At 49.8% G+C, this 11280-nt stretch overlaps 1 protein-coding gene across 2 annotated transcripts in view; it reads right to left on the reverse strand.

Moving 5' to 3' along the window:
* Positions 1-2776: 2776 nt before the first annotated feature.
* Positions 2777-11280, reverse strand: part of Kcng4 (potassium voltage-gated channel modifier subfamily G member 4) — an 11895-nt gene continuing 3391 nt past the window's right edge. Inside the window, exons 3-4 of one of the 2 annotated variants that reach the window (XM_031337302.1) lie at positions 9940-10009; positions 2777-5350 (exon numbers count right to left, since the gene is read on the reverse strand). In XM_031337302.1, coding sequence (XP_031193162.1) covers positions 5337-5350; positions 9940-10009 — 84 coding nt within the window. In that variant the 3' untranslated portion in view covers positions 2777-5336. The remainder of the gene's footprint in view (positions 5351-9939; positions 10010-11280) is intronic. The other variant, XM_031337301.1, reaches the window with a different exon arrangement.

Genomic DNA, 11280 nt, shown 5'->3' on the forward strand with positions numbered 1-11280 from the left:
AGTAGACAAAAGCTAATGGTTTTGTTTGTTTGTTTGCTTGCTTGCTTTTGTTTTGTTTTTGTTTTTGTTTTTTCAAGACAGGGTTTCTCTGTATAGCCCTGGCTGTTCTGGAACTCACTCAGTAGACCAAGCTGGCCTCGAACTCAGAAATCTGCCTGCCTCTGCCTCCCAAGTGCTGGGATTAAAGGCATGCACCACTACTGCCCAGTGAAAGCTAATGTTTTATTTCAATTGTTGGACCAGGCCAGCTCTCCCTGGCCCCCTCCTCCCCTCTAGGTACTCTCCATAGCGTGTCCTGGGATGACTTACCAAAGAAAAGAACTGCCCCTCATTGAAATAACTTTTCCTTCCTCCTCTCTTCTTTCTCTCTTTATTTATTTCTCTTTATCTCTCTTTCTGTCTTTCTTTCCTTCCTTCTTTCCTTCCTTCCTTCCTTCTTTCTTCCTTTCCTTATTCATTTAATGTATGTGAGTACACTATAGCTGTCTTCAGACACTCCAGAAGAGGGCATCAGATCTCATCATGGATGGCTGTGAGCCACCATTTGGTTGCTGTGATTTGAACTCAAGACCTTCAAAAGAGCAGTCAGTGCTCTTAACCACAGATCCGTCTCTCCAGCCCTCTCCTCTTTCTTCTAAAGGGGGAAAGATTTACCAGGGGTTAGTGGCATCTGAAATGTTTTCCAGATTAACCGTTACAAACTCATAGCTCCATGCCAGTGACCACCCAGAATGCACCCACTGTCACAAGTCTCCATTAGGAGTAGGAAATGTGGAGAGTGTCCACAGTAGGGCACACAGTGCATCATGGGAAGGTAGGGTGTGGTCCCTGAGTGATGGGAATCTGGTGACAGGAAAAGACCTCTGTGGGCAGGTGAATCTGGAATGAGCTACCAGGTTTGGTGGATGGTGAACGGTCCACACACTGAATGCTGCATCCCTGTCTGTGTGGCCTTCACAGGTCACATCCAGGTTTGAACTCGCTGCATTGAGTTCACAGAAGCCCAGTGGTCCTTGCTGGGAGGAACTACGGTGGATGCCTATAGGATTTTAGTGAGATATGTGAGGAAGATCAGGTCCAGCGAGTTGATCCCCATGTCTCCTGCTGTACAACATGCCCAGGACACGCCATGGTATCTCTGCCACCTGGCTTAGGACAGTGTGGCAAACTGCTACTTCCTTTTCCTCCCCAAGGGCCAGGCCTCCTTTCCCATGAGCCCATGGTGGCAATAGAAAGTCCTAGAAAGGGCTGGACTGGGTATCAAGATCCTTGAATGTCAGGAGATGAGCCAGCTGTGTGGCCAGAGGCAGGTGCCTTTCCCTCTCTGAACCTGGGTCTCTCCATCTTCCAAGAGAATTAATTGATGTTAGAAGCACTTACCCTGTTTGAGAGTCTTCTTTTGAGAAACAAATGAAATCAGTGGAGAGTCTGCATGCCCATCAGACATACACATGGGACCGCTGGTGGCCATGGTGCCATCCTAGAAACCCTGAAAGTAGCCCTGTGCTCTTGGCACAGCCCCAAGTCAGGACCCCTCTCTGAGTCTCTTTCCCTGTATTGAAGAACTAACTCATTTTTCTACTTACTATTGGACTCAACTCTGCCTGGCTAGAAAGACCTTCTATCAACGCTGTCCCTCCCTTTGAGAGCAACCTCTGTGACACAGCCAGACAGTGGCTCAAAGTCAAGGGTCCCCTTTGGCTACAGTCACAGCAGCCGGGGATCTTAGGCTCCTATCAACCAATGGTGATGAAAACACTATCTAGCAACACACTCATTGCTCCGCCCCATCCAATCACATCAAAGGGATGCGAGTCCAGACCTGGACACCTTAGGCCCATCTCCCTGGATGTTACCCAGGAGAAAAGCTCTGAAGTGTTGCATTGAGCCATCACTTCCGATTTTTAAAGTCTTGTTTAGTGAGAGTTTAACATAAAGGAAAAACTAACAATTTAGTATTTTGCCTGATAAAAACTGTAAAAACATTAGCTTAGGAACTAAGAGGCTGAGGCAGGAGGATCACATGGTCAGAGATAGCTCGGACAACACTGGCACATATACACACACCCAGTCAAAACTCGAGACGCCGACATTTGATATCTTCGATGGGTTCTGCTAAATCCTGACTTTTGACTTTTCTTTTTGCCCTGGTACATTTTGGTGACACGGAGAACTGTGGAGATGCTTGGTGAACACCAGGCTGACAGCTAGAAGGCATCACATTAAGCATGTGGTGCAGATGAGGTCAGAAGAGAGGGAGAGATGCTGAGCTTACAAGGGGCCAGGTCCCCAGTGGCTTCTTCAGTGGTTCCAGAGTGAGCTCAAAGCCTCAGATCATGCTCTGTGGACAGCCCTGGCTTGGAAGGGAGGAGGTGTCTAGACATTTCTGTATTCTTCTAGACATTGTGTGACTGTGTGGTCATCGTTGGCCAATGGCACCTCTGCCTGTTTGGCTGGTCTTCCCTCAACAACAGCAGCCTCCAAGAGAATTCTGTGAAACCTCAGCCAGAGCCTCAGATCTGGCCCCAAACCTGTGGTTTAAACGGAAGCAAATGGAGCTGCCCAAAGTCATAGAGTCAAGCACTCAGACGGTACCCATGCTGTCTGTCCTTAAGAACATAAAGGAAAAACTGTTTAGTGTTTTGCCTAATAGAAATTGTAAAAATGTTAACTTGGGCACTAAGAGGCTGAGGCAGGAGAATTACATGTTCAAAGACAGCCTGGACTACACGGTGGAACCCTGTCTAAAAACAAACAAACAAACAACTAGTATGGAGCAAAAAGTTAATATAGCTATTTTTAATATGTTCTCAGAATACATCCAGGTACCCCCAGGACTCTGCTGGCTGTTTCCTGGAGCAAAGCAGCATGCTGTGGGCCTCATGGGGGCCTCAGCTCTCCTGGTGTGACATAAAGGGTCTGCTTGAGACATGTGAACTTGAGAAGGACTAAGAGTGCTCCCCACACCTTGAGGTCTAGAGGGATGGGGGCATGTATGTGCATCTGTTTGGGGAATCAGAGGATATGAGAATTCCCACACTGGCAAGATGCACTTAAGGGTAGATGCTGGGCCTTCTCTGGGCAAAGCCATTGGCCATGTGGCTACAGTCAGGAAAGTGGGGGCATGGCGCGTAGCAGGGCTCAGCTTAATACTAGTGGGAAGACCAACAGCCAGGCACGTGTTAGTAGGAACACAGTACTGACTGTACCCACACATGAGCCTCGTCAGATTCACAGGGTCCCGTCCGTCTCCCTGTCACCCTTTGTACTTTCTCCAGTGGCCTCACAGCCAATGTCAAATGACAGTGGAACTATGTAACTCCTGAGAAGTGGCCCAGAGATCTCTCATAGGTGTGCTGGGCCAGACTGGTAGTGTTGTAGAGGAGTTGAACCCACAGGTCGTTCCTGAATGGCTATTGCTCTTACTTCTGCTTGGCCTCACGGTCCCTTGGACTGTCAAACTTGTCCTCACAGCCACAACCCCTAGCACAACCACAGTGCTCTGAGGTCCACCAGCTCCTGATCCTAGCCTGCCCCCAACCTTCTCAAGCAACCCTCCAGCATTAGCCCCCACTGTCTTGGGAAACTTTGGGGTACCGGCTACTCAGAGGTCACTTTCTTTCAGGTTCACCTCTGTAAGTCATAGCAATCTGCCTCCTCTGTGGATCCCAGGGCTGAGTCTGTGGACAGATGAGCACATGGATATGTGCACACAGACAGCAGGGATGTCTGTCCTCCATCGGTGCAGGTTCCGTGAAGGGAGCTAGAACCAGGAAGGCCTAAGGCTGTCCTGCTGAGCTGTCAGGCATGTTTAGTTGACTGAGGTTCCTCCTGGTGCTACTGTTCTCTGAAGGGACACTATACAGTTCTCAGAGTCCCCTTGTCAAGGCTAGGAGCTAGATAACTAGGGAATGTCTACCCAGAGTCCAGCTAGCCAACTGAGTACTTGCAGGTGGCCCTCCTGCTCAGGTAGGTTCCCAGTCATGTTGTAGGTGACAGCAGGCTTGTAGCCATGACAGGATTTGCTGAAGTGGCCTGAGCTGCCTTCCTGCCAAGAGCCTCTAGAACTCTAGGTGCTTCCATGACATTTGGAAATATGATTGGCGGTGGAAGTCAGTAAAAGAACACAAGATCCACCTGGAAGCCTCGCAGGCTGCATGCTTTGAGCAGGTCTCAGTGCTCTCTGATTCTCAGGAGTGGTGTGGCCCAGGATAGGGGGTCTGAGGGAGAAGATGGAAATCTGCAGACTCTGTATTTGGCTGTTAGCAGAGGTCAGTTCTGTGAGCATCCAGAGCACAGGGTGAAATAGCATAGAGTTTTCACGGAAGGGAAAAGAACCCAGGAACACTGACCCAGTGTGGCAAGATGGGCAGTGCCCAGTGACTGGCAGGGAGCTGGGGAAGGACAAGGGATGGGCCCAAGATCACATCAATAATGTCATGGCTGGGCACCTTTTCTGCTTTGGAAGTAGGTCAGTATTCTGAGCTCTCATGCCCAGGTGGTCCATCGGAGAGATGCAGGACTCTGTCTCAGCCATGGGATGGATTGAAGCTGTGGCACATTCCTATGGTGGTAGGAGTTACATGTAGCGGCCTGGGGAGGTCAGGCCCTCCGGCACCAGATCATCTACATCACTCAGGAGTTCCCGTTCGCTGGCTGAATTGGTATTCTGAAGACGCCGGAGGCGGGCCTGGACCTGTTCCTGCTCCCGCTTCAGCTCCAGGTAGGAGTGAGAGAAGGTGTGGAAGATGGATGTGGCTGGGAAAGCCATGATGAGGATCCCGCTAAGGATGCTGCTCAGAGCCACCATCTGTCCCGGCACGCTTCGAGGGACCATGTCCCCATAGCCCACCGTGGTCATGGAGATGATGGCCCACCAATAGGATGCGGGGATGCTAGTGAACTCCAGGACCCTTCCGGATTCATTCTCAGCCACGTAGACCAAAGGAGAGAAGAGGGTAACCGCCACACCCAGGAAGAGCAGCAGGAGGCCAAACTCTCGGGCACAGCGGCGCACAGTGAGGCCCAGAGTCTGCAGCCCAAGTGAATGGCGAGCCAGGCGCATCACGTAGAGGATGCGTAGTGCCCGCAGAACACGCAGCACCAGCCCTACTTTCTCTAGGTAGGAGCTGCTACTAGGCCTTTCGCCTGCTTCCGGGGATTCGTCAGACACTGCGAGCGACACATAGTATGGGGAGATGGCTAGAATATCAATGACGTTCAGGGGCCCGCGGAAGAACTGACATTTGTTCGGGGCCTGGACGAAGCGCAGACAAAACTCCAGGGAGAACCAGGCCACACAGATGGTCTCCACCACGAAGATGTAGTAGCACTTTCTAGTGCATTCTCCCTGCGGTGAGAGCCGTAGAAGCAATGGGTTAGTCAGCTTTTCTTAAACCCTGGCACAAAGGCACACGGCTTAAGGAAGGAAAGAAGGAAGGAAGGAAGGGAGGGAGGGAGGGAGGGAGGAAGGAAGGAAGAGATGGATTTATCTGGGTTCATAGTTTAAGAGGAACAGCCAGTTATGGTGGAGAAAATACTGTGAAGTAGTTCCACGGTGGTTATGTTGAGATGAGAGGAGATGGCCTCCCTCTGAAAGCATTCCTAGGTGTACTGTGTGTGTATGTGTGAAGGCCAGAAAACAATCAGAGTTATTGTTGTTCAGACTCCTCCATTTTGGGGTGTGTGTGTGTGTGTGTGTGTGTGTGTGTGCGCGCGCGCGCGCGTGTGTGCACGCACGGGGTGGGGTGTTTTTAGTTTGTTTGTTTGTTTTTAAGATTTATTTATTTATAGTGTTTTGCCCACATGTATGCCTACACCCCAGAAGAGGGCACCAGATCTCGTTATGGATGGTTGTGAGCCAGCATGTAGTTGCTGGGAATTGAACTCAGGACCTCTGGAAGAGCAGTTAGTGCTTTAACCTCTGAGCAATCTCTCTAGGCCCCCAGCCCCTTTGTTTTTCTTTTGACACAGGGTCTCTTACTGGTCTGGAGATTGCTAAGTGGGTGAGGCTGGCCGGCCAGCAAGCCCTAAGGACCTTCCCGTGTCTGCCTCCCCAGTGCTAGGATTATAGGTGTGTGCACAGCACCAGGTCTTTTAATGTAGATTCCAGTATTTTGACTCCAGTCTTTGTGCTTGCAAATACCTAGCCAACTGAGCCATCTTCCCAGGCCCTAGAGCAGTAGTTTCCAACCTTCCTAATGCTGCGACCCTTCAGTACAATGGTGGTGGTGGTCCCTAACCATAAAATCATTTCACTGCTTTTTCATAACTGTGATTTTTGCTATCTTTATTAATCATGATGCAAATAGATAAATATCCTGATTTGCAGGATATCTGATACGTAGCCCCCTGTGTAAGGGTCTTCAACACCACCAATGGGGTCACAGCCTACAGGTTGAGAACCACTGCTCTAGGGGCACACTTTGGTTTTGCTATGTGCCATGGGCTAAGCTGTCCATCATGTGGTTATTGGGTTGTAGTTAGGCAGATCAACTAGAAACCAGGATTTCCTGCCTCTGTGGCAGTTAGATATGGCCAAATGCTTGTCACCTATGGAAGGTGCTTTGCTGCGGCAAGGACATCAGATAGGGCTGCAAGCTCCTTACGCTGACCCCTTCTCTGGCACTAGGACAGTAGACAACAGAGGACTGACACCCTAATGGAATATGGAAACATTCACATGGAGAAGGCCCAGGTTCAGAGTGGGATCTGCCGCTCACCTAGCCTCCTCACTCAGAGAAAACAACTTCCATTTTGTTTAAAGCTTCCTGCCCTGGGCCTCCTTGTTACAGCAGTCAGCCTTCACTCTCACCGACGGAAGCATCGCTCGGGCAGGCATAGAGCTCTGCTGTTGTCCCTTAAGCCTCACAGTTATGTCCTGGGCAAAGAGTGGGGCCACATGTTACACTCTAGGAAATGGGTCACACCCATATGTGCACTGCCTGTAGATGGTCCTATCCCGCCCCACTCGGGTGCTCTTAGTCACTATTTATTGCCTTGTCCGGTCTTTGTCCACAGCCACAATTCCTTCCTTCAACAAAATGGACTAAGGTCCACTTGACCTAATCCTGGAGGCAGGAAGCTGCTGACCAGAGGGTCCTGAGGCTGCAGTCTAGCCTTTAAAAGGTGTGATCACAATCCTTTGCCCAGCCACTGCCTCCTATCCACGAGGGTCAACAGCGTGTCACTCACTCCTGGCCCCTGCCTCCGGACATATCTCGGCATCTCCCTGCCCCTCAGTGAGCTCCTTAACTAAGACCATCAACCTCTCCGAGCTTGGAGAAACAGAACCCCGCCCTTCCCCTACGACCACCAGAGGCATAATCTGCATTTAAACAAGATCCTGCTGGATGAACTTCTTTATCCTTAGTCGGACAGTCAGACTACCTGAGCAGCTGCAGACCTCATGCTCAGGACTGTCCCTAGAGACTTTCACTTAGTTGACATAGTAGTACCTTGAGCAGTAGTAGAATTTTCCAGAAGCCCCATAGATGAGTCTAAATGTTGAGAAGAGAACTCAGCTTTAAATATTTTACATATATGGGTGTACACACTCTCATGCACACACACATACATGCACACGCATGAACTCACACATGCACATACACATATACACACACTCTCTCACACACCCATGTGCACATATGTAGACACATGAACTCACACAGGCATACATGCACTCTCATGCACACACATGCATGCATGAACGTGAACTCACACATGCACATACACATATACATACACACTCTACCTCCCACATACATGCACACACATGCACACACTGGGAAATGAGCAAGAATATGTGCCTATGAGCAAAGGAAAATGTAGACAACTATAGAGGTTTTGGATTCAAATGCTCTGAAGTGGAAAAAGAAATTGCTTGCAGGGTCCAAGCCCAGAGGAGTCCTAAATTGAAATGTTTTTATATCTGTTCATCAGAAAGAAGAAAATGGCCAGATCAACCCCAAGCCCCGTTAGCCTGCCTAGGACTGGGGAGCTTTCTCCCTGGCTGCTAGCCGGTCCTTTCCAGGGCTGGAGCAGATGAAGCCCTAAGTGTACGGCTTAGGGTCACACCCTAATCAACAGTCTCAACTCAGGAACTTCTGGTCCTCCCTGAACTTCCAGCCACCATCACCCCAAAGGGCTGCTGTATGGATGAAATCATGTACACAGCAGCTCTGAGGAGGCTGAGTCCAGCAGATACACATGTGACATTCTGTTACATGCTGGCCCACTTGGTCAGCAGGAGGCTACCGCTCTACAGGGTGTAGACACATTTCCAACCCACAGAGAGGGCTTCCTCAGAGGTTTGCCGTCAGAATCCCGGATGGTGTCAGAGCTTTAGGTCTGGGTTCTCCAGGCTTCCTATGAACTTGCTGTGTAATCTGGAAGAGGTCCCTAGCTGTCTCTGGGCTCTAGTGTTCAATGAAGAGGGTAGGGCACACCCAGAATCCCCCAGGGTGCCAGCTACAAAGACGACGTTGGGGACCATCATGAACCCAAGCCTTGGAGCCAAGCTCAGACATAGGTACTCGGGAGACTCTCAGAAATCCTAGGGTCTGGGCTGCCTTTGTTTTTTTGCTGAGATCTGAGAGCCTTGGGGAATACTGCCCAATGACCAGCAGCTTGGGATGGTGACTCTGGAGGGCCCAGCAGGCCATGCGTCTGTTTCTGGTGCTGGCATTTGGCTATTCAAGGCATGTACACCCTGTCCTCCCTCCCCTGGTCTGGGCTGCTGTCCTCCCTGCACTGCAGCAGGCTGGCTCTGCCTAGTCACTCTATCTGCATCCTGCTCTGCCCTGCATTCTAACCAGCCTGGTGCCTGCCTTCAAGAGCTGGCATCTCTGCAGCCATGCAGGGACACATGGGACAGAGAGATAGATGGGCTTTAGCGGAAGATGTGGTACCCAATCCATCCTCATTTAAAAGAAAGGGGTGTGGGGAGAGAAAGAAAACAAAACAAAACAAAAAATAAATTATACCAAAGCACTTCTTTCTCTCTAAGGAAGACTCTGGCCATAGGGACTGGGGCAGTTTGGATTTGGGCAGGGGGAAATCTGGTTTTGGGATCCGCCAATCCCAGCTGAGGTGGGGAGTTAGCTGTCTTGTGTGCCTTGTCCCTGGCAGTGGTGAGAAAACACTGCCCCTTGCTGCAGTCAGGGTGAGCCAGCCCCAAGGAGGCTGAGGTAGAAATGGAAGACCACACAGGTACATGGGGCCTAGCAAGCTGGAGGCCACAGACACTGGGAACTAGGTGAGGGCCACCTCCACGACTCCCACCATCAAAACAGCTGCTCGGACCACCCTGGGTTGACTGGGAAGGGCCACAAGGGAACTGAGAAATAGCCTAGATTGGCAGGGGCTGGGGTTGTAGGAGTCTCTCTCTCTCTCTCTCTCTCTCTCTCTCTCTCTCTCTCTTTTTAAAGAAGTTTCTGTGTGTATACCTGAAAATTGAACAATTAAAAGAAAAAGGAGGGTTGGTGACATGGCTCAGTGGGTTAAAGCTCTTGCTACCAAGCCAGGCTTAACAACCTGCTGGGACCCACACAGTGGAAGAGGAAAACAAGCCCCTGAAAACTATTCTCTGACACACACACACACACACACACACACACACAACCTTCTGGACTGGATGGCAGGGAACTTGCACTTAGGTGGACAGCTTGGCAGCTCCTCCAGGGGTTAAACTCACACTCAAGATTTGGCAAGGTCACACTTATGTACACACCCAAGAGGAATGAAAACACATAGCAAAACACAACCTATTCAGGAGTGGCACAGCCCCAGACAAAAGGTGGAAAAGCCACAAAGATCACTCGCCAACTTATGAATGGATAAGCAAATGTGGAACAGCCAGATGCCAGCTGTGACAACCCAAAGGAGTCTGGGTTCCTATGGGTCACATCCCCATGGTCCCTTGGGGTGTCATTAAATTACCATGCCCTATGGCTCTCCTTCGGACAGCTGGCTGGCTAAATAGAGCCATTCTCAGCCCGGCTGCTGTCCCCTGAGGGCAAATAAGAAATACAAAGCATATACTAGAAAGAACACTGGCTTTTTATGTAAATGTCAGGGTCTGGGTCTTGAAAGAACTAAGAGCTTAAGGTTATCCATCCTCAGCCTCCCTAGGTCTCTGAATCACAATTCCCAACAGGACCATAAACCCTCTGGTGGCTGTGACTCTTGGTATGGGGCACATGGTGGTTCTCTCCAGACAGGAATACCTCTTACCCAGGAGGACCCAGCTGCCATTTTCTCAGGGACAGCTTTGGGCTGTCCAGGCCTGCAGACTGGTGACCTGCCTCTGTCTTGTTTTTCCCAGCACTGTTAAGCCCAGCCTGGGTTTGCACTCTGTAATTTTCATAGCACTGGGCCCTGCAAAGCCCTGACCCCTCTGCCTGGGAAAGCTCCTGGCTCCCTCGAACGCTCTTCTCTCCCTGAAGATGCAAACCACCTATGTGGAGACCAGGTTTGATTCTTCAGCAACTGGGACCTGGTGTCCTTGACTCGGGGAAGGCACTGCTTACTCTGACCTAATCCTCAGAAGCAAAAAAGAAAAAAGAAAAGAAAAGAAATCTACATGTAGATATTCCCACGGGCAAACAAGCTTTTCCATTGCCTTTTTTGTGCTAAAGACCAAGGAGGATTGGGGTGGGGGTTCCTGATCACAACTCCAGTCTCAGGAGGGGTGGGAAGCAGCTGTTTGAAAGACTAAGGAATGAGTGCTATTATATCTTTTGCTTTCAGAGAAAACATTAGTCCATCAGATAAAACGTATTTTGTTCAGCAACTATTTGTGGAGAACTTATTGTGTTTGAGGCACATGCTGGCTCTCTAACTGGAATGTTCTCTGGTCCTACTATATTGTGTGGGGCAAAGCTGTAAGGAAGCAGCAGTGTGTGTGTGTGTGTGTGTGTGTGTGTGTGTGTGTGTGTGTATGTGTGTGTGTCTGATATCCGTTTTCCTTGTTTGTTGTAATCTAAGGGTCAGGCGATAGGGAGCTGTGGAGGAGTGCAGAGTTGGAGAAAAGTTCTACCTTAGGCAACTGTCTAGTTCCAGTGTCAAGCTCTTCAGCCACCTTCCTAATGGATGGCTCCTATTTTGGTTTTCGAGACTCTTCTAGTTAGCTTCAGCTGTTAACCTGACAGAGCCCAGAGACTCTAAGAGAGTCTAAGTCTCCACTGAGGAAATGCCTTGATCAGATTGGCCGATTGACATGACCATGAGGCATTTTCTTTTTCTTTTTCTTTTTCTTTTTCTTTTTCTTTTTTTTTTTTT

Source organism: Mastomys coucha, unplaced genomic scaffold (genome assembly GCF_008632895.1).
Source record: "Mastomys coucha isolate ucsf_1 unplaced genomic scaffold, UCSF_Mcou_1 pScaffold22, whole genome shotgun sequence".
Classification (NCBI taxonomy): domain Eukaryota; kingdom Metazoa; phylum Chordata; class Mammalia; order Rodentia; family Muridae; genus Mastomys; species Mastomys coucha.